General features: G+C 38.4%; 1 protein-coding gene across 1 annotated transcript in view; it reads left to right on the forward strand.

The window, feature by feature from the left end:
- Tsnax (translin associated factor X) overlaps positions 1 to 10,710 on the forward strand; it is a 34,567-nt gene extending 23,857 nt beyond the window's left edge. Inside the window, exons 5-6 of the mRNA XM_003473510.5 lie at positions 1,298 to 1,425; positions 9,171 to 10,710. Coding sequence (XP_003473558.1) covers positions 1,298 to 1,425; positions 9,171 to 9,548 — 506 coding nt within the window. The 3' untranslated portion in view covers positions 9,549 to 10,710. The remainder of the gene's footprint in view (positions 1 to 1,297; positions 1,426 to 9,170) is intronic.
- Positions 10,711 to 23,774: the final 13,064 nt, after the last annotated feature.

The raw sequence follows: 23,774 nt of genomic DNA on the forward strand, positions 1-23,774 counted from the left end.
ACCGTGGTTCAGTACAAATGTCAAGATTCAGCTGTGGGAGATGTGGAGGAATTAAAAAAAAAAACAGTGATTCAATCAAAAAACAAACTAGAAATTCCAAAACTACTCCAAATTTCTAAATGGACGTTATTTAACAAAGATGATAATTACAGAACAGGTGATGAAGCACCTGTAAAAAAAATTGTTCAAAATTCATTCCTTGAACAAAGTTGTTTTGTCTACACATTCAAATCAAAGCATGGAATATAGCTTTTTTCTTTTGTTTTTTGGTTTCTTCAGATGGGGTCTTGCTGTGTAATTCAGGCTAGCATTGAGCTCACTATGTAGCCCAGGCTGGTCTCAAGTTCATGGCAATCCTCCTGCCTCAGCGCAGGTGTGCTGGGATTTCAGGTGTGTGCTTACATGCCCAACAGTGAATACATTTTAAATTTGAGTTAGTAAAAACAACTGTTACAAGCAACTTCCAAGTCTGGACCTTAGTTACAAACCATGATTTCTCTGAGTTTTTCCTATTTGGAACATGGCAAACTACATTTCCTACTGGGATTTTTTTTTCTTTGTAGTTTTTGGAGTCAGGGTCTTGTTGTGCAATCCCGGATGGCTTGGAACTCATTTATATAGAACAAGCTGGCCTTGAATGCACAAGTATCCTCCTGCCTCAGTCTCCTGAGTGCTGGAATTACAGGCATCTGACACCATGCCCCACTGGAATATTTTTTTAATCCATTTAAATGAAATTAAATTAGCAACCAAACAATACGTGCTGCTGAACAATATAAAAATATAGCAACATATATAGTTTACCATTTTAGCCATTTTTAAGTAAACTTTGGCATTGTGTGCTTTCATGTTGTGAAGTCATCACCTTCAGCTACCTACAGAACTTTTTCAGCTTCCCAAAGTGAAACCGTGTGCTTGTTGTGCTTCGTATTAATTACTACATAAATTTTTTTAAAAATGATGTTGGGCTGGGGATTTAGCTCAGTGGCATAAGCAACTGTTTGGCAAGTGTGTTGGTTGTGAGTTCAATCTCCAGTTCCAAAAAACAAAAAAAATTGATGTTGCTCACGTGATCATGTTTCTGTGCCTGCCGGTGCAGGGCTGCAGCAGTGAACAGACGGGTGGCCTGGTGCAGTCAGGCGCTGACACTGGCGGCTCACACCATCAAACAGAGGCAGCAGGGGCGTGATGACGTGTCTAAGCCCCTCTTGTGGCTGAGTGAAGGTCAATTTGAAGTTTTTATTATGATATTCTTGTGAATTTAGTACTTATCTTAGTATTTTTCTTTGTTTTTCAGGGCTGCAAGAATATGTGGAAGCTGTCTCTTTTCAGCACTTCATCAAAACACGATCATTAATCAGTATGGATGAAATTAATAAGCAGTTGATATTTACAACAGAAGACAGTGGAAAAGAAAACAAGACTGTGAGAGTTTAAAATCATATTTCACATTTATTATGTAATTTATATAACAGCATAATGATTATAGGAAACTTACTCTCTTACAGTATTAAGAAGATTGGGTTGGCAGTGTTCTTTTTCACATGTGTTTTTAGATTCTCAACCAGGGGAACAGTCTTTTAAAAATTTAGGGATAGAAAAAGAACAATAGCAACTAGAGGTATGTTGAGGAAAGTAGTATTCTTTTACCTAAAGCATTGTAAGCACTATCATTTATTTTATTAACCTTGTGTGATAAGAATCACTGTCCTACTTTACAGAAAGAAAAGTGTGTAAGGCTGGGTGTGGTGGGCCATACGTGTAATGCCAGCACTCGGGGAGGCTGAGGCAGGAGGATGGCTGTGAGTTTGAGGCCAGCCGGGGCTACAAAGTAAGTTCAAGGCCAGCCTGAACTACAAATCAAGATCTTCTTCAGAAACAACAACACAAGTGGGGTAACTGACCAAAAGCTACATGACTCAGTGTACAGAGCCAAACTTTTAAACTGAGCATTTTGAGTCAAAGCCTGTGACCTCTTCTACCCTGCCAGTGCTTCTCAGAGAAGAGAGCCTTTGCAGTGAGTTTCTAGCTCACAAGGGTATTTGAAAGGATTTGACATAGCAGTTTATAATTCTGCAGTATACACACTTGACGCCTAGGGGCCCTTATAATACAGAATATATTTTACATAGTGAAAGCTGTTAATCACTTATGTAAATCATGCTTATATCTGAAAGCACTTCTGAATTAAGGAAAGAGAAGCTTTTGCAGTTTCATTTCTTTTTTTTTTTTCCTTGTCTTTTCAAGACAACTCTGGGCAATCCTCCTGCCTCAGCCTCCCAAATGCTGGAATTATAGGCTTGCCTACTACACCTGGCTTGCAATTTCACTTTTTATTTTTTTATTTTTATTTATTTTTTTTATCGGTACCGGGGATTGAACTCACAACCTCGCACTTGCAAGACAGGCACTTATGCCGCTGAGCTAAATCCCCAGCCCCTCAGTTTCACTTTTAAACAAATATTTTTCCCCCCTTTTGGATTTGAAGATAATAACACTGAAGTAACAGTGGGGTCTTTTTTTTTTAAAGACTGGGGATGGAACCCAGAGTACTGTGCTACATCCCTAGCCCTTCCATCCTTCTTTGTATTTTTTATTTTGAGACAAGGTCTTACTAAGTTGTGCAGGCTGGGCTTGAATGTAATAGTCCTCCTGCTTATTTGGGTTCCCACAGTGCCGGGATTACAGAGTATGCTACCATGACTGTCTCATTCTAATTTTTTTTTTTTTTTAGATAGGGTCTTGCTATGCAGTTCAGGCTGGCCTTGAGCAGGCTGGCCTTGAGCTCACTGTGTGGCCCAATCTGGTCTTGAACTTGCAGCAATCCTCCTACCTCAGCCTCCCAAGTGCTGAGATTACAGGCATCTGCCACCATGCCTGGCTCATTCTGAATGTTTGATATCTTCTAAGATACAGTATACTTCAAGATCAAATTAATGTATATTTTTCTTTCTTTTTTCTACTACTATTATTGTTATTAGAGGTTATTGAGACAGAGTCTCAGTGTGTAGCCCAGTGTAGTCCAGGCTGGCCTTAAGCTTGTGGGCCTTCTAAGGGCAGGGTTCACAGGCATGCACCACCACTTACTATTATGTTTTCAATACTGCTTAAAGTCAGGATAGGTAAACAGAAGATGGAAGAAGCTGCAGTAATAAAAATGTGTTCAATATCACTAAAATATTAGTATATTATGAAATTAGAACAATTTGACCTGATAGTTACAACTTACTTTAAGAAAATCATGTATTTTTCTCAAGTTTTCAAGTTGTATGAAATTTATTAAGGAAGAAATTCATTCTGAGAAGTACAATTCCTTCATAGTTTTGATTCCTCTATTAAAGATTACATTGTAGTGCATTAAGGTAAGCCTGTTTGATCCTGTGCTTAGGAATATTAGGGAAGTCACCATACCTTTCTAGGTAGTGCTCTCTAAATCTAAATAAAAATAAAGGGAAAAATCAGACAGAGTATATACTCCCTGGCTTTGAGACTCAGGTTCTGAATTTTAAGATTATGATGCCTCTTTTTTTTTTTTTTTGAGACAGGGTTTCACTGTAAAATCCAGACGGGCCTTGACCTCATGGCAATCCTCCTGCCTCAGCTTCCTATGCCTGACTATAGTGCTTTGATATTCATACAAGCTTTTCAGATTGTTATGACCATATTCACAAATAATTATTCCTCTTAGTGCTAACAATTCTTGGTGCTGAAAATTTGGGGATTTTGAAAGGGAAAAAAGGTACTTTCTTTTTCTGACTTGCCTATTTTGATTATTGTCAAAAACATTAAAGTTAACTAATTTTTTTGTTTTTTTGTTTTTGTTTTTGGTACTGGGGATCAAACTCATGACCTTGCACTTGCCAAGCAAGTGCTTGTGCTAATTAAAAATTTTTATTATGAAAAATTTCAAACATACAGAAAAGCAAAGAATAGAAGCACAATGAATGCTTTTGTATCCACTACAGAGATTTACTAATTGTTAAAATTTTGGAGTCCTTACTTTGTCTAAGTATTTTTGGCTAAATCATTTTAAAGGTTTTGCTTGAGGCTAAACCATGAATTTAAAGTGTCATGATACTTCACCCTTAAAAACTTCAGTGTCCATATTGAAAAACTAGTTTATTTTTTTTTTATTTTTATTTAAGGAGAAAAGAAAAGAAAGAAAAAAAAACAGTGAAGGGGTACAAGTTATACAGATTTACAGAAGAAAAAAATGTGCAGTAGGAAATCACTAGTTAATGGATTACATATTGCCATCTTAGAAATAATTGTTCCAGTCACAAAATTAAAGCTTGTAGAGTGGACATTCCAACAATGGTACTGCAAACAGTTCTGTTCAATGATCCAATAAAACTCTGTGATATCATTTTCTATCTTATACATTTAAATATACATGCAGTTATATAGTTTAGAGCACTTTCTTTTCCTCTCTTTTGTACAGTGACTATTACACATTTTGGGTTTCATTGCTCCCACGGTTCGTATTGCTTTTTTGGAAGAGAGTAAAACCAAATGTGACATAACAGAACAGAATCGGTCAAGTCAAAAGGGTGGACATAATAGATAATATAAAAACATAATACAAGGTGATCAACAATGGTTACCATAATGCCTCCCGCTATTTCTAATAGAATTGCCTATATCATTAGTTGTAATACAATTGAACAAAACCGTAAAGAATAAAGCCGACAAAACCAAAACATTGGAGATATTGTAGGTCTTCAAAAGTAGATAAAAGTCAACGAGAATGGGCGTTATAATGAATCTCATTATCTTCTCAGCTGATGCCTAAACTTTCGAACCTGATACTATCCAGCAAAACAGAATAGAGGAACCTCAGTCAAAAACAAGATGGTGAGAGTAATACAGGGCTTCAAATCGAGATAATAGAGAGTCAAAGTGGGTTACTATATTATATCCTGCTATATTTTTCCCTTTAATTAAATGGATAAAAATAAAAAAGTAAATAATGGAGTGGAGATTGAGAAAAAAGAGGACATAACAGCGAAACAGGGCAGATCAAAACATAACCATTTAAGCAGAATAGTGTTTTCACCACCAGATAATCCTGACCCAAAAATAGTTACCATATTGACTCCCTCCCTGAAGTCCTTGAGTACAACTTCATATACTGTAGCATTAAGTATATCAAAACAATGTAAAACCATTTAAGAGAATGACAGCATTATAGAGTATTTAGAATCGACTAACAGAAAATGAACAATGGTCTCTGTATAATCTCCTTGTCTTTAAAAGGTTTTTGCTTATACTATCGTACATAACAAAATCCAATAAGATACAACCTGTTTAGACCATTGGAGACAGAAGAACAAAAGCTAGATGAGACTTCAAAACAAGATGGTACTAAATCAGCATTACCTATTAAGATGTCATTTTCTCCAAAAAAAGCTGTTCCTATCATCCAATCTTCTCTATCTCATTTCTGTTGAGCTCTTTTTCTGTCAGTAGCTGTCAGTTTGTCTTCTTCATTTTGTTCTCTGCTCCATTCGTTGTGGCCTCCCCGCCACTATTTCTGGGTTCTTTGTATTTTTCTTTTTTTAGAATATCCTGCAATACTTTCTGTAGGGTTGAATTGGTGGTTGCAAATTCCCCCAGTTCCTCTTTATCCTGGAAGCACCTCGTTTTTCCATCAATTTCCAGGGACAGTTGTGCAGGATATCTCAATCTTGGCTGTAGATTATTATCTTTCAAAGCTTGAATTATTTCTCCCCATGCTCTTCGTGATTTGATGGTTTGTGAAGAGAAATCTGCTGTAATTCTGATGGGTATTCCCTTGTAAGTGATCTGTTTCTTGTCTCTTACAGCTTTTAATATTCTGTTCTTGTATTGAATTTCTGGAATTTTTATTATTATATGCCTGGGTGTTTCTCTGTTAGGGTTGTAGGTAGCTGGGGTCCTGTATGCCTCATACATCTGAGTATCTTTACCTTTTGCTAAATTAGGAAAATTCTCCTGGATTATTTCTGTGAGTAGCTTTTGTAGTTCACTTGTTTGTGTCCCTACTTCTTCTTTTATGTTCTTAATCCTTAAGTTATGGCTCCTCTTATCATCTTCTTGTCTTTGTATTATTGCTGTTTGTTTCTTTGTTATTTTTAAGAAGTTTGAAAAACTAGTTTAAGCAAATTGTTTTTTTTTTTTTTTTTGGTACTAGGAATCAAACTCAGGATCTTGCGCATAGCAGGCAGGCGCTGATGCTCTGAGCTCTATCCCTGGCACTTTTTAAAAATTTTTTGAGACAGGGTTTCACTATGTAGTTGAAGCTGCCCTTGAACTCTCTGTGGAGCCTAGGCTGCCCTCAAACCAAAGGTGGTCCTTCTGCCTCAGTGTAAGATTACAGGCATGTACCACTATGTTTGACTCTTTACTAATGATGTAGATAATTTATTTCTTTGACAATTTATTAGTTGAAATTTATTAATTTTGACATGCTTCCTTCTTTAAAAACTTCTAACAGTGGACCTCTTTTCAAGTGAACACTACTTGCTTAATTGAAGTTTGTTTTCATAAATGGCCCCTGACACACACCTCTCCTAACCCACACCCAAACACTGTGTTACCTTTTATTAAAAATGCCAGTTTTCTGATAATTAATAGAAACAACATAGCAAGTACTTTTATATTATTATATTTTAAAAGTATCAGAATGATTGGGAAGCAGGCTTTGTATTCCCACTGATTGTTGATCTTTCCCAGCTATCTTAACTGATGTTGCTCTGTTTTTTTTAACCTTGTTTCTCATGCTCTTGATGAAGGCACTAGACCAGATGGTTCTGAAGAGTCCGAGCATGTCAAGATTCATGTATTGGATGCACAGCAACCAACATGACTTTAATACAACTATTTCCTTACTTAACTCTTCATTACCGACAACTAAAGTTCAGATTCCATATTGTGACATTCTGCCCCATCTGCTTTTCTAGTTCCAACCTTTAAAACTTACTTTGACCTTTAATTAAAAGAAATACCTCAAAAAAAAAAGAAATACCTCATTAGATCTTCAAATATGCAATTCTTACTTGCCCACCTTTGCAATTTTTATTGCTTAACTATCCTCAGATCTAATGGTAACTTTACCTTGCTAAGTCCCATAGTTTATAATGACAATTTAGGTATCTCTTTACTAAAAGGAACCCCAGGAGAAAGAGAAATTGATGCAGAGAGATAAGAGTTACATGATATCGATAATAGCTAAGATTTATTGTTTACTTGTGTTGGGCATTGTACCCAACCATTTAGTAAATGCTGTCATTTAATTCATAAATAAACCCCTGAGAGAAGTACTGTTATCCCATTTTACAGATGAGGAGCAGGTTTAGAGAGATGAAATCATTTGCCCAAAGGTGTGTACCTGATAAAGCAAGGTCTTGAAAAAGGTGGGAGGAGATGGGTCAGGGTCAAATGGAAGAGTTAGTGTCAGACAAGAAGAGGTGTGACAGCTGATAGGATTATTTCCAAAAGATGTGAAGTATAAAACAAAAGAGGCCTTTATTCTGAGAACACGGAGAGAGATAACCGACACCCCCGACCACTGGAGTCCGGCTTTCTCTCTGGCGGACGTGTGGCGTGTGTGTGTGTGTGTGTGTGTGTGTGTGTGTGTGTGTGTGTGTGTGTATATAAGTAGCCTAAGCTTAGGGTAGTGCCCTAGGGCCATTAGAGAAGCACAGGTATCTCATTGGCACAGGTTTGGCGCCAGGGGCCGATTCCTAAGGGTGGTGGTGGGGGGAATAGAGTCACAGGTAAATCTCTAGGGGTGGGGGAGGTTCCGGTTTAGGCCTTCCTGGCTACAGTGTCCCGTCTGGGCCAAAACCCTTTCAACAGCTTACCATCTAGGAATGGACAATAGATGGTAAAGACAGATGTGGATATAAATAAGGTTCTCTTAGCTGGGCGTGGTGGTACATATCTGAAAGCCAAGCCCAGCACTGGGGAGGCTAAGGCCAAAGTGTCTTTGTAAGTTCAAGACCAGTTTGGGCTACAAAGTGAGCTCAAGGCCAGTCTGACCTGCATAGTGATCCCTGTCTCAAAAAGACAAAAAACAAAACAAAAGCAGTTCTCTTGGTAGTGTTAAAGGTAGTTTAGAGAATGACTGGGTCCCAGGAAGTTAGGCAGGATTGTCTACTGACACTGAACATGTTTGGAATAGGTAGGGAAAGCCTGAGGAAAATGATGATGTTTCAGAAATAGTGTTTCAAGAGGCTGGAAAGAAAACCATTAAACACTCACTAAAAGGATTCATGAATAGCTTGTATCAGTACAACCTCCAGATAGTTGTGATTGTTCTTTAACTCAGTATATTCAGTCACCTAAATAAAGGACTAAAAAGTTAATTTTAGTATTCATTGAGGATTCTGGATTTGGGGTTTTTTGTTTGGTTGGTTTTGATTTCCTGAGACAGGATCTCGCTGTGTATTCTAGGCTGGTCTTGAACTCACCATGTAGTTCAGGCTGGCCTTGAACTTGCAATGATCCTCCTGCCTCAGCCTCCTGAGTACTGGTATTACAGATATGTGCCACCACACTGGGCAAGATGGTATTTTTGGAGGGTAGGTACAGTAAAGAATAGAAAACTGTAAGGGAATTGAGGATGTAGTAGAGGGAGTAATAAATTGTGATGGTCATTGCCAAGCAGTGAAGAAAGAGAGGCCAGAGAGGGACTAAAGGTCTTAAAAAAACATGAATGGATCACAAATTTGGAGGGCTTCATAGTTGTCATTTAAATAGCAGTTTTCATGCAGCAATCATTAGGCCTTGCTTAAGATTTAGTTTGTCAAGCAAAGTTGGAAACAGCTTTACGATGGCAGTATTCAAAAATACTGAGTTGGGGGCTGGGGATTTAGCTCAACGGCATAAGCGCCTGCCTTTGCAAGCAGGCAGTCGTGAGTTAGATCCCTGGTACCGGAAAAAAAAGATCAAAAAAAAAAAAAAAATACTGAGTCATCTGCTTCAGGTCTACCTAGGACATGGGCCAGTTCCTCTTATACCATCACAGCGGGTTTATAAGGAAAATAGATTATCTTACTTTGAGGATATTAGTGTGACTGACCCACTGTTGATTTCATATTTTATCATAGTGTGATACCTGCTCTATTCAGCTTTTCACCATATGTTTTCTTTTGTGTGTTTGTCTGTTTTGCTTTGTTCTATACCAGCCCTCCTCTGATGCGCAGGACAAGCAGCTGGTCACCTGGAGCCTGAAAGTCACCCCTGTTGACTACCTCCTGGGAGTGGCTGACTTAACTGGAGAATTGATGCGGATGTGTATTAATAGTGTGGGGAACGGGGACATTGACACGCCCTTTGAAGTCAGCCAGTTTTTACGTCAGGTTTATGATGGGTTCTCATTCATTGGCAATACAGGGCCTTATGAGGTTTCTAAGAAGCTATACACCTTGAAACAGAGCCTGGCCAAAGTGGAGAATGCTTGTTACGCCCTGAAAGTGCGGGGTTCAGAAATTCCAAAACACATGCTGGCAGATGTGTTTTCCGTTAAAACAGAAATGATTGAGCAAGAAGAGGGCATTTCTTAGACTAGTAGTACCCTGCTATTCTCTTAAGTCCTGAGAGAGACCAGCTTGTAAGACTGTTACTTAGTGTTTTATTTAGTTTTATTGTGGCTTTTATATAGGAATGTTTTCAGTTGTACTTGTTTTAAATTGTAAACAAGCTGTACATAAAATGATCCAAATGAATAATTTCTTATTCATGAAAACTTGCATACAACTGTTTGCATATATGCTTATTTGAATTTTTGCTGGCTAACCTTTATCATTTATCATGTTGTGTGAACATGCTTCAGATTGCACAGTCTGCCATGCCTATTTTAATTTACTTTGTGTGAGTTTTAGAGTGATAATTTTTAGTGGAAGCCATTGAAGTTGGTGATTTTGTTATACATAGAAAAGATTTCTTAAACTTTCAGGTTTGAATTTTCCTATTTAAATTTCTTAGTTATTGTGCTAAGCCTCTAAAATAGGTTTACTCCATGGAGCACTTAAAATTAATATTTTAAAGTACAGGTTTTGAAATATTATAGTAAGAATTCTGGCAAATTTTGGGCCATTTTGAATTTATATGAAACAACCTTCTGGAAAAATTGACGTATGTTAGTTTAAACAGTTATTTTTTGTCCTTTATCACAGAAGATCTGATGGGGAATTGGAGCTAACAGTGTAATATTTTCACTTGGTAAAATTGAGTTGAATTGTATATTTGTACATACAACTGAAAAGCTTTTAGTAGTGGTAATTTTTTTGGTAGATCTTTTTGATCATTAGGCATGTTTGGGGCTTTCCTATTATAGCATCTATCAGAGGATACATTTAAATAATTATGAAATTTTGACATACTAGGCTAATCCAAACCCTTATAACTATTCCATAGTGTTAATTGATAAAGTTGCCAAAGAAAATGCGTTACGTACAGTTCAGCAATAAGACAATGGTAGTCTTCAGTGACCCTTAGAATTGGGATTTGCCTACCGATGTTAGTCCTGAATCATCACTGGTGGTATGAAACGTTTTGAGTGTGATGTGACTAGCTGTCAGACATATCTGGTTGGTTTTATGAGTCCTGAGAATCCAGATACTGAATTTTATTTTTTGAAAGATTATCTCTGTTTGTAAGGGCTGACTCTTTGAAATTTTCAAGAAATATCACCTAAAGGAAAATAAAACATAGACATGCCTGATAGATTGGTTGATTGTTTTTTTTTTTTGGATGATGGTGCGTTTTCTAGTTTTCCTACAAGTATATTGCTGAATTATAAACAGTCCTATTACATATTTTTTGTCTCTTCTACCACTTGAAGTTAAATTTTATAATATAAAAAAGTAATAATGGGTTGATGTTTTACAGATGTTTAAAACAACTCGAATAAAATATTAAAATACAGATGTTAAGCTTATTGTTTTGATCATATTGAGAAAGGATAAAATGTAGAAAATTTCTGGTTGAGATAGGAAACCTAATAGAGACTACCTTTATGTAGAGATTTGTTTCTTAAAGTAAGTCTAGAGATGAGTAGCTTTCATTGGTGGTAACTTGAGCTCAGAGATGTTGCAGAAGACTCAGAACCCTTCCTTTCTGTTCTTGTCATTATCACTGCACTGTCCTCAGAGTGACTCCCCTTGTGATTTCAAGGTACTGGATGAAGTACAGGGCAGTAGGTCAAAGAATTTGCAAACTCCATTAAAGAGAAACAGAAGCATGAAAATACAAGGCAACAAAATGCTTCCCCAAACTCCTAAGTCCCTTAAACTCGTTATACAGAGAGGAAATCATAAACTACAAAACAAAGAGGTCTGAAAGGGTATCAGAGGACATAAAACAGTTCTCCAAGGTGCTTGATGAAATTTAAATAAGATTTAAATAATTACCCAATGACTGTAAAGAAACAGTCTGTGAGTCTAGAGAAGACACTAATAAACAGCTACTGGCACCAGAGATAAAAGGCATAAATACTCAGCATAAAAAAGAATGCGAGTTCATAAGAAAGTTCCAAACAAAAACTTAAGAAACTGGAACGATTGGAAGTATGGATAGCAGAAGTGACCAATGTGAAGACAGAGTGTCAGGCCTAGAGGACAGGACTATGATCAATCAATTATTGAAAGATACCTTAAGCCAGGTATGGTAGCACACATCTGTAATCCTAGCACTCAGAAGGCTGAAGCAGGAGGATCACTGAGTTTGAGGCTAGGTTAGGCTACATAGTGAGTTTCAGGCCAATCTGGACTACACAGTGAGACCTTGTGTCAAAAACAAAAACAATAAAAGACACCTTAAAAACAAGAGAACTTGGCAAAAAGATCCGACAACTCCTAGATAACTCAAAGAGGATAATATAAGTATACAGATATTCCTCATTTAATCACTGAGTTCCATTCCTGTGACTAGGTCATTAAATGAATTGGTTGGTAAGTGAGGAATTGTATATACTATGTACATTACAATACAGAAGTAGAAGGAGCCACTCTAAGGTTGCATTACTGCTCATGTTCCTGTTGTAAATCAAATATGGGTTGTAAATCCAAACAGCATGCATTGGTTGTAAGTCTGAACAGTCATTAAATCATTAAACAAGGAATATCTGTAATCAGAAGACAGCACAGAGGGCATAAAAAACATGTTCACAGGATATCAAAGACTACAGATAAGTGAAGCATACAGAACCCTAAAAGCCATTATTGGGGAAAACACCACTCCATGCCATGTGGTAATTTACATACCAAAATACAACACAAGAACAGAATCTTGAAGGCTGCTAGAGAGAAGGCTGCTATAAAGGAAAACCTTTTAAAATTATCAGATTTCTTAATACAAACCTTAAAGGCAAAACATGGAATGAAGTGTTTCAACCTGTTAAAACAACTTGCATCCTGACTGTTATATCCTGAAAAACTCTTTCAAAAAAAAACATACATACATATATATATATATATATATATTTTTTTTTTTTTTTTTTTTTTTTTTTTTGAGAAAGGGTCTTACTATGTAGTGAAGGCTGGCCTTGAATTCACTACGTACCCCAGGCTGGTCTCAAACTCACAGCAATCCTCCTACGTCAGCCTCTCAAGTGCTGGGATCACAGGCATACACCACCATGCCAGGCTTTATCTTTCAAAATTAATAGAGAAATATGATATTTACATGATAAAACCTGAAGAAACTTATGACCAACAAATCAACATCCAAAAAATTCACAAGGTTGTCCTAGGAGATAGCAATACCAACAAAGAAATAACAAAACCAGCTAAGAAATAAAGTAAGAAACTAAGAAATAAAACCAACAAAGAAGTAGAGTAGAACCAAACCTTTGAGCAAATGGACTTAATACATACAAAGTGTGCCACTGAACAGCATAATACACATTCTTTATAGCCGTGCATGATACTATCTGCAAAATAGACCACATACTAATTAAACTGTGTAAGTAAATGCAAAAGAATTGAAACTACCATGTATATTATAAGGTCACAGTGCAATGAAAGTAGAAATCAATAGCGAAAGAAATCACAAACTATGCAAACATGAAAATTAACACACTATGGGTCACAGAGAAAATTAAGCAAGAAATAACAAAATGATAATGCCAGTCAACAAACCAGAACGTATGGAACACAATGAAAGTAGTTCTGTGAGGAAAGTTTGTAGCAGTGAATGCTCAACATCAGAAAAGCAGAATGAGGACAAATAAATAATTTAATGGTACATCTAAGGTTCTTTAAAAAATCCAAACCCAGAGCATGTACAAGGAAGAAATGATAGAGATCAGAACAGAAATAAATGATGGACAAAAAATTCAAAGAATCAGTGCATCAAACAAGTGGCTTTTTGAAAGAATACACAAAATAGACAACTTTTAACTAATTGTCTCTTAAAGGAAAAGGCAGACACAAATCAATGCAATTAGAAGATGAAATCACACGGGGCACTGCCCTAATCCAGAAAATTACTAGTAACTACTTCACAAATATATATGCCAAACAATTGGAGATCTCAGAATGGAGTGATTCCTCAGTACATATGAACTGCCAAAACTGAACAAAGAAGACTAAAAAATCTTGAACAATCTAGTCTTGAATGGGTTATAATCTGAAGCTGTAATAAAACCAAACAGATAAACAAAAAACTACCAATTAAGGAAAAAAAACAGGATCTGTTGGATTCACAAGAAAATTCTGAAAGAACTTAAGGGAAAATCTAACACCAGCACTCCAAAGTTTTTAATGAAATTGAGAGAAAAGGAGTATATCCAAAATCACTGGAAGTTAATATCTTGATCTCAGAACCAGACAAAGATCCAACCAAAAAAGAGAACTGTGGATCAATTTCTCTAATGTATACAAATGCAAAAACCTTTTAACAAGACATGGCAAACAATGCAACCAATCATCAAAAAGACCAACACCATTATCAAAGAGATTTCATCCCACAGATGCAAGGGTGGTTCAATACATGCAAATCAATAAATAATTCATCAGATAAACAGAGAAGCGAGGACAAAAATCACACGATCATCTCAGTGGATACAGAAGAACCCTTTGGCAAAAGTTCCAAGGTAGTGTGGCATGGCAGAGGGGCATCACAGAGGAAGAACAGTTCATGGTTATTCCACGGCAGGAAGGCAACAAAGCAGTGAAGTGGCCAGGAAGCAAGCAGTGACAGCAGTCCTCTTTCTGTCCCTTATTTTTGATCCAAGCTGCACACTCTGAGGGTGGGCAACATTTACACACAGTGTGGGCTGTCCTATTATCCATACCCAAAACTATGCTCACCCAGTCAGTGGGCCAATTTAGTAATCACACATCCTTGACTCCAGTGTCATACACCACCTAGATCCAGTAACCTCTGACAAACCTTACTGGTAAACTTATGAGACTTTGAGAGGACATCTAGATATACGGCATAACACCTAGAGTAATCAGGAAAGAGAAAAATGAAAGGGGTATGTATAGGAAAAGATGAAGTAAAAGAATCATATTGGGAGATGATGTTCTTAAAGACCTAAAAAATTCCACCAAAAGACTCCTGGAATTGACAACCAAAATCAGCAGTGTAGCAGGATACAAAATAAACACACAAAAATCAATATGCTTCCAATACACCCAACTTGGGGTGCTGGGTATTTTGTTTCAGAAAAAAGTGAACTCACTGAAAAAGCAATTAGGAAAACAATGCCACTCACAATACCGTCAAAAAGATTCAAATACTCTGATATTAACCTACGGCAGTGAAATGCTTCTACAGTAAAAATTATATCAGGCTGAAAAAGGAAATCAAGGAGGACATCAGAAAATAGAAAAATATTCCCTGTTCCTGGATAGACAGAACCAACATAATCAAGATGACTATACTTTCAAAACTGATATACAGATTTAATGCAATCCTAATCTGTGTACCAATGCCATTTTTCATGGAGCTAGAAAAAAAAACAATCCTAACATTTATATGGAATCAGAAAAGACTCAGAAAGACAAAAGCAATCCTGGGTAACAGAAACAAAGCAGGTGGCATCATGACTCCAGACTTAAAGTTATGCTATAATGCTTCAGTAATTAAAACAATGCAGTACTGGCACAAAACATGCATGTGAGTCAGTGGGACAGAACAGAGGAAACAGAAAGAACCATAGGCACATAGTTATTTGATCTTTAACAAAGGAGCCAAAAATATACATTTAGGAAAGAGAGCCTTCTTAATAAATGTTGCTGGAATGTAAATTGGTACAATCACTGCTGAAATCAGCATGGAGAGTCCTTGAAAAACTAAAACTAGAGGTTTTATTTGAGCCAGCTGTTTCCCTCCTAGGTATCTTTCTGAAAGAATTAAAAGCATCATAGCAGAGTGATATATGCACACTCGTGTTTATGATGACACAATTTGTAATCACATCTTGGAAGCAGATGTCCATCAACAAATGAATAAAGAGAATGTGGGGTTTTCTATCCAATGGTGTACTACTCTGCCATAAAGAAGGGTAAGCATAGTTATCTGTAGGTAAATAGGTGAAACTTAAGGCAATGCTCTTAAGTGAAATATCACATACACACTTTTTTTTTTTTGGTGGTGGTACTGAGGAATCAAACTCACAGCCTTGTCCTTGCCAGGCAGGCGCTTATGCCACTGAGCTAAATCCCTGGAGGAGTTTAAATATTGCATTGTTTCTCTGATGTGGGAAACAAGTGTAAATAAGGAGAAAAATGCATAATGGATATTGAGAAACTGGAAGAAAATGTTCAGATGAGAAGAAGAACAAGGGAGAGGAGGGTGAAGAGAAAGAATGACAAGAAGAATAAAGGAAAAATTGGAAACAAAGCGTTTGTAAACAAAAAGGAGAAGAGGGATTAAGAGGAAGGGAGGGGAATGGGGAAAAAAAGAAGCCATATCATATACAGGTACAAATTCCCCATGATGAATGTTATCATTATGTATATCTGAAATGTATCAATAAAACAAAAAGCTTTATAAGAACCATAAAATCACATGGTTTTCCTCTTCTTTTTTCTTTTTGGTATCAGGGGTTGAACTCATGACCTTGTGCTTGCCATCCAGGCGCTTACACCACTAAGCTAAATCCCCGGCCCAAGTCTTCCTTATTAAGTGTCTTTATTTGAACTGTCATGCCTGCCCCAGTGTCTTGAAGTGATTTAAAATGTTTGCCTTTCCAGATCAGTTTTCTTACTTTGAGGAGGAGCCAGAAGTCTTACAGTGCCAAATTGTTGGACAAGGTAGCTGAGGACGGACCACAATGTCTTCACAACCCTGCCTCTCCATTGGATGACACTTGGCAACAGCATTCATCATATTTAATGGTCACATCTTGTAAAGACACTCATGAAAGAGGACTTGCAGAACAGCCTCAGAGAGTGGCAAAAAGGATGATGTGAGTGTGTTGGAAATGAGGGGGAATATTTTCAATGGGACTAATGACAACATGTCTTTCATTGTCCTAAATTTTATTTAAACATTCACCACGTATTTTGATCATATATTGTGTATTGGGTAGGGATCTAGAATCTAGAATACATAAAGAACTTTTACGAGTGGGCATTAAAATTTTTTAAATTGTAAAATGATTTGAATAGGCAGTTATTAAAGATAATGTTTTGCTAAGACAAAAATATCTGACACCCAAAGTTAAAGGAGGAAGGCTCATTGTAGCTCACACTTTGTAGAGGCTTCAGTTCATAGTTTGCTGGCTCCAAGGCAGGAGGGCGTGGCTGAGAGGCATCATAGAAGACAAACAGTTCATGGTGAATGGTAGCAAAGCAGCAAAGTATTGAAGAAGCACCAAGTGAACCAGCAACCCTCTTTCTCTCCCTTATAGTCTACCCAGGCTACATGTCCTGAAGGCAGGTAGCACTCACACCCAGGGTGGACCTTCTCATTATCCATACCCAGAACTATGTTAAACCAATCAGTGGACTAATTTAGTAATCACACACCTTCAATCATAGCATCATACACTTAATCCCAGTATTGCACACTCTAGATCCAGTCACTTCTGAAAAATCCCATCTATAACCACATGAGGCTGTGGAGGACATCTAGACACAAGCTGACATTCCACCCTGGTGCCTAAAGGCATTTAGTCCATCTCTAAGAGTTGCCCAAGTCTTAACAGTTTCAGCATTGCTGAAAAGTCTTAAGTCTGAAGTTTCTGAGATTTATGGCAAACTCTCTTTTTAAAATTTTATTTAAAGAGAAAAAAAAAACAGAAAAAGGGTACAAGTAATACAGAATTTCAAAAAAGACCAGTAAGAAGTCACTAGTTAATAGACTACATAGTGTCATCTTAGAAATAGTTGTTCAAGTTACAAAATTAAAGCATACAAAGTGGACCTTCAAACAGTGAGACTGCAAACAGTTCTGTTCAATGATCCAACAAAACTCAGTAATATGGTTATCTATTTTATACACTTAAATATACATGCAGTTATATCCTTTAGAGCGCTTTCTTTTCCTTTCTTTTTTACAATAACAATTAAACATTTTGGGTTTTATTACTCCCACAGTTCTTATTACTTTTTTTGAAGAGAATAAAACAAAATGTGACAAAACAAAGCAGAGTCAGTCAAATCAAAAGGATGGACATAGTACATGATGTAAAAACAGAATACAAGGTGATCAACAATGGTTACCATAATGCCTCTTGCTATCTTAAAAAGAATTGCCTATATCATCAGTTATAATAAAATTGAACAAAACAGTAAAGAACGAAACCAGTAAAACCAAAACATTGGAGACATTACAAAACTTCAAAAGAAGATAATAGTCAAACCAGAATGGGCATCATAGTGAATCTTATTGTCTTCAAAGTAGTTGCCTATACCCTTAAACTTGGTACTATCAAGCAAAACAGAATAGAGTAAAAATCATTCAAAACAAGATGGTGAGAGCAATACAGGGCTTCAAATCAAGTTAATAGGAAATCAAAATGGTTATTATAATATATCCTGCTATTTTTAAATTTATTTTTTCCCTTAATTAAAAAAATAAATTTAAAAAAAGGAGATTGAGATAAAAGAGGACATAACAACACAACAGCACAGGTCAGAACAGAACAATTTTAGCACATAGTGTTTCACAAACTCTTAGTTGTGAAAAGAAATTGAAACATTTGTCATAAGATAAACACTGCTATTCCAAAAGGTGCAAATAGGGAGATAGAAAGAAATGGAACCAAAGCTAGGCCAAAATCTAGTAGGCTAATCATTAAGTCTTGTATTTCCATGTCCAGCGTCAAGTGTAGTCTGTGACAAGATGTGAACTCCAAAGGGCTTAGGTGGCTCCACTCCTATGGCACTTTGGGTGGTTGTAGCTCTCATAGCTCCTCTTGGGCCACCTTTGTTTGATTGAAAGAAGGTTAGGTGGAAGCCTGATGTTTAGAAGTTTCAGCCTGTGGACATGTGTAGATGGGAGTCATCAAGGAATGGGCTATGCCTGGCTTTGCCTGTTGACATGATTTTTTTTTTTTTTTTTTTTGGCAGTACTGGGGATCGAACTCACGTCGCACTTGCCAGGCAGGCGCTTATGCCACTGAACTAAATCCCCAGCCCTACTGTTGATGTGATTTTTGACTCGCCTCCGAATCTCTATATGGTAGGTGCTGGAAGCTGCAGATCACATTTCCATGCCTCTTGCCTGGAGACCTTGACTTGCCTTCTGCTGATGGGGTTGGTTTCCTACTTGCAAGGCAGGAGAGAAGCCAGTCATTATAACTCAGCCCAAGACCGGGGCACAGTTTGCACAGAAAGGGGACGTGAGATTTTGCAGGAGCTTCTGGGCTTTGTCATTCACCTGCTTCAGGGCTGTATGCAGCTGAGGTCATCTCTGGTTTCCTGCAGCTCCTCAATTTCCGGTGCTCACTGGCAGTGCTCCCAATCTTTCTTTCCTCCAGCCCTGCCAGTGTTTTGGAAGCACCTGTGGTGTAGGATCGTTTCCTGATTGGAATACCGAAAGAGCTTTCTGTTTTCCTGGCTGCCTGTGGCTGAGAGAGTTTTCAGATATGAAATACAGATGGTTTCAAGTATGGGAAAGATGCCCTCTCTTTCCTAACCGAGGAGTAAAAATGGCAGGTTGTACTTCTTGTGGATCAGATGGGCTCATGTTTGAGATTCAACAACATAATGTTAATCCACAGAATGGGCTCTTGTGCTGCTGTTGTGAACCAGAGATGGATGCTGGACTCTGCTCTGCAGAGGAACCTTGAAGTATGCATCAACTTTATTCATACTGCCTGGTGTGGTGGCATATTCCTATAATCCTAGCACTTGAGAAACTGAGGCAGAAGGCTTGCCATTAGTTTTAGGCCATCTTGGGTCTAAAATGATAAGTTCAAGGCCAGCCTGAACTACATAGTGAGACTCTGTCTCAAAACAACAACAACAAATCCATAATTTGTTAAACTGTGCATTTAAAAACTCATTATAGCACTCTTTCAAATATCAGAATATTTGAAGCTTATTCTCTAAGTTAAATAGCTCATGCTCTAACCATACAATTAAGTGCTCTAGCACTGACTTCCTATTTGCTGTGATTCTGAGAGCCACATCATTATAATCACACATACCTACGCACACACCACATCAATTCTTGGTCTCTGGAGTCCCTTCACTGATAGAATATTCAGCTAATCTCTTTATGAGCATGCGTGAGTTTCCTAGGAAGATTACATGGGAGTGAAGCGACTGAGTCCTAAGCTGTTTACATGCTCAACTTTATGACATTGCCAAAATGTGCTTAGTAACCTACACTTCTGCAGTTACGTAAGAGTTCAGGTCTCCCTGTGACTTAGCTAATTCTAATGCTCAAGCCGATGGGTTTTCAGTGGTATGACTTCTAATTTTTCTCCCTCCTGCTACCAGTTTTACCAACATGAAATTTCATGCTTACAAGCAGAAACTACTGAACATTGGCCATGTAATTAATTTTAATCTAATCATGAATATCTTTATAATTTAAATTTTTCCATTAGGATTGCTTCTAGACATTACTTGTTCTTCTGTTCTTAACAGTTTTGTATTTTGGTTACCCTTCCTCCAGGCCCTAGCAATGTCTTATGTATTTTCTTGCTCTCTCTATACCTATTCTGGATGCATTTAAAAAATATTCCTCTTAGAAAAAAAATTCTTTTATCTAACTGTAATTCTATGGCCTTCAACTAACATCTTTCCTTTTGAAAGAAAAATATATTTTACATTTGCTTTATATATTCATTGCAGAAAAATCATTTATGGTTCTACTTGTGGAGATAATTAGTTTTATGCAATGGTGTATCTTTCTAATCTTTGTGTGTGCATGCACAAGTGTAGACACACATTATAAAGATGAACTCTGCTTTTTGTGCTATTTTATAACGATTGCTGTTTCACTAACTTATTTTTAGTTGTTAAAATACCCCTACTAGGTGATTTGTTTGTTTGCTGCTAAGGACTACAGCACTGTATTACATCTCAGTCATTCTGTTTTTTATTTAGACATCGGGTTCTCTCAGTCACTAAGTTGCCAAGGCTGGGCTCAAACTTATGATCCTCCTGCCTCAGCCTCCTAGAGGACTGGTATTGCAGGTATGCGACACCATGCCTGGCTACCAGATGCTTTTTAAATGGCTACAGAGTATCCCAGCTGGTGCTGTAATGCAGTTTACTCAGCCAGATCTGTTATTGAATATTTACAGGTTATTTTAAAAATGTGATGATACACAATACTGACACAAACGTCCTCGCGAATGCATCTTTGCCTGCATCTGTGCTTATTTCCCTAGTATAAACTGCGGAAAGAACATTAGCAGGGCACGCTACTGTTTTTGTTATTCACAAAGTGAGCTGGTTTCTTCTGGAACGGTTACAAGCCACACTCCCTTTTCTAAAGCGTTCCCCAGCTACGTGACACAGCAGGTACGTGTGTTTCTGCGCGTCTCTTCCCCGCCTGAGGTGCTGCCCTGCAGTTTCTCCTAAGGTCACTGAGGGGTCGTCGGGCCCAGCTGCTGCAGCCAACTCCACCCCGCGCCCTTCACGGAGCCCACGTGCCGCACGTGCCTGCCGCATCCGTAGGTGCGCCCTGGAGAAAGGCTGCGGTGATTGCTTTCCAGCCTGAGAAGGAAAAGGATCCTGTAGTTCTGCTCCGCTGCCAGCGCCCAGCCCTGATCTAACTCCTGAACTTGATGAGATACACAGATGCTATTTCTTTAATCTGCACAGAATATTTCCAGAGAGCAGTGTCATTCCGGGCTTTCCAGGATGAGGCACAGAAGCAAGATAGGTAGGGTACATCTGTGAGAAAAGATGCCTCGGCCTGGCCTCCCGGGTCCAACACGGCTGCCCACCTCCCCTCCAGCTGTTCGCTAGGCGAGGACGCCCAGACTCTATGACATGGACTTGGGGCATTATTCAAGAATTCTTTTTGTTCACTTGTAGATTACATATTGCCATTGTCCTTGCTTTAAAGCATTGGAAAGAGACGTAAGATTCCAAAACATTACTGACTTTGGTACGGTTCACAGAGGCACGCACTGTGGTGGTATTTTACATTTACAGGTTTGCCCGGGAAGCCTGTGGATTTCTTTAACATCCAGCTGAGATGGGAGGAGGGGAGGAGGAGAGGAAGGCTGGGTAGTTGAATGATTGTTGCAGAGCTGGTTAAATTTCTGTGTTGGGCTCATGAACATTTGTACGTTTCTCATTTTGTGGACATTTGGCATTTTTCATAATTTAATAATAGGTGGCTTTGGGAGGAAGGACAGAGAAAAAGGAGAGAGACAGACAGATGGACAGAGAGGCAGGCTCAGAGAGCAGGAGACATAAGGACAAAGTTGAATACTGCCAGAAATCAGAAAGATGTCACAAAAGAACTGATTCCAGGGTGGCAGAAGTGTTTCAAAGCTGAAAGCGAGTGCTTCGAGGACAGAGGTCCTAAGGGAGTTGAAGGGAGTGAATAAGCCAGGAAGCAAGACCAGGAGCCATTGTCCAGGAGAGAGTCTGGAATAAAATAATATTGGTCAGAACCCCCCACCTGCACTGCCTGTCCATAGGACCTTGCCCCACTGGGAAGACCAGGGGTAGACACCATTCACCATTTCCTTGGAGACGGGGTTGGTGGCCAGCCCAAACTCTGACAGCAGCTGGCTGTGACCCTGGCTTGGGAGTCCTGCCGCCTCATAGATGCCAGCTGTCAGATTCATGGCCCTTTGTTCAAAGAGCTGAACTGGACATCTAGCCAAAAAAAAAAAAAAAAGTCATTGTCCCTGCTTGCATGATATTTATAGGTTCTTGAGAAAATAAAATATATTTACGAAAAAGTGAAACTCTGTAAAGTAGTAAGTAACGTCATCTGCATAGGACATTGGATTTAAGAAACTTTTTCATAGACTACATGTTACATTTCTTAAGGGGAATCATTTGGCCAGTTAGGGAGTTATGCAAAGCTGTTAAAGAAGTAGGACTCCTACCTCTTTGAGACAAGGTCTTATTCCACAGTCCAGGCTGGCCTTGAACTTGCAGTGATCCTCCTGCCTCATCCTCCTGAGTGCTAGGATTACAGGTGTGCACCACCACACCCCACTTCCCATTTTTAATATGTAATTTGAAGTAGTGCATTTGGCTTCTCTGAAACAGGATACAGTCTTCGGAGGAGAGCAATCTCTGAAGTGCAGGCAGGCTGGGCAGAGTGCAGACGAGGTTTGATGTCACACTTTGGCTTTTGGAGATGCAGCCTCTCTCTGGCTTGCTCCTGTGACTTTTGGAAACCAGTTAACACAGCCTCTGCTGGCCTCAATTCTCAGTATTGTTCCTTTTTGCTATGTCTAATATTTTAACAATGTCACATCTTTTGTTTCTGTTTTCTTTTTTCCTTTAAGTATTCACTGACATTTTCTTCAGTGTGGTGAAAAGGGGTATTCGAGCTTTGCACGAATGGTTACTGGGTGTGTAACCATCTGTGATGTGACAGTGAAGCCTATTTGTCAAGCCTATTGGCCTGCAAGCTGCCTCAGAGGTTAACAAAGTGCCCTTCTGGGTGTGTCTGGGTGGGTCATGGAGGCCTGACTTTGGGGACTATATTTTCTCCCTTGTCCCCTCTTAACCGGCGCTGTTCCCCTGTTCTGCTTCCTGGCCACCATGAACTAATCAGCTTTGCTACGCCTTGCTTTTTGTATTGATGTTCCTGCCTTAGAACCAGTGAACTACAGACTGAATCTCCTGAAGTCACAAGCCAAATAGACCTTTTCTGTTTTACATCCTCTGATATTTGGTCCTAGAAATAGGAAAGCTAACCGATATATCACCTAAAATATTTGGTGTTCATACACCTGCTCAGAAATGTTTGTACAACACCTACCACTTACCAGGACCTCTAGTCTGTAGTTTTCACAACTGGGCTAACACATATCTCCTGACATCATATGGTCTGCCTAAGAGAGAGCCACCAATCCAGTGCCAGCGTGGCACCTAAATAAGCAGAGAGGCTTTTAGCACTTCTACTCAAGCTTCTGCGATGGGAGAAGGCTTCACCACTTCCCTAGAGGAGCACTGGAATATATGCCATAAATGTGTTCTCTTTGGAAAGGGTTATTGTTATTATTATTGTTTTTTTTGTGTGTGTGTATGTGTGGTACTGGGGATCGAACTCATGACCTTGCACTTGCCAGGCAGGCGCTTATGCCGCTGAGCTAAATCCCCAGCCCCAAAAGTGTTCTCTTTGGAAAGGTCACTTTTAAATCTGTCCTTTGGTCAATGCCAAGCCAGAGCACATGG

This window comes from Cavia porcellus, unplaced genomic scaffold (genome assembly GCF_034190915.1).
Source record: "Cavia porcellus strain 051 isolate PalLab524CR breed Dunkin Hartley unplaced genomic scaffold, mCavPor4.1 scaffold_13, whole genome shotgun sequence".
Classification (NCBI taxonomy): Eukaryota; Metazoa; Chordata; class Mammalia; order Rodentia; family Caviidae; genus Cavia; species Cavia porcellus.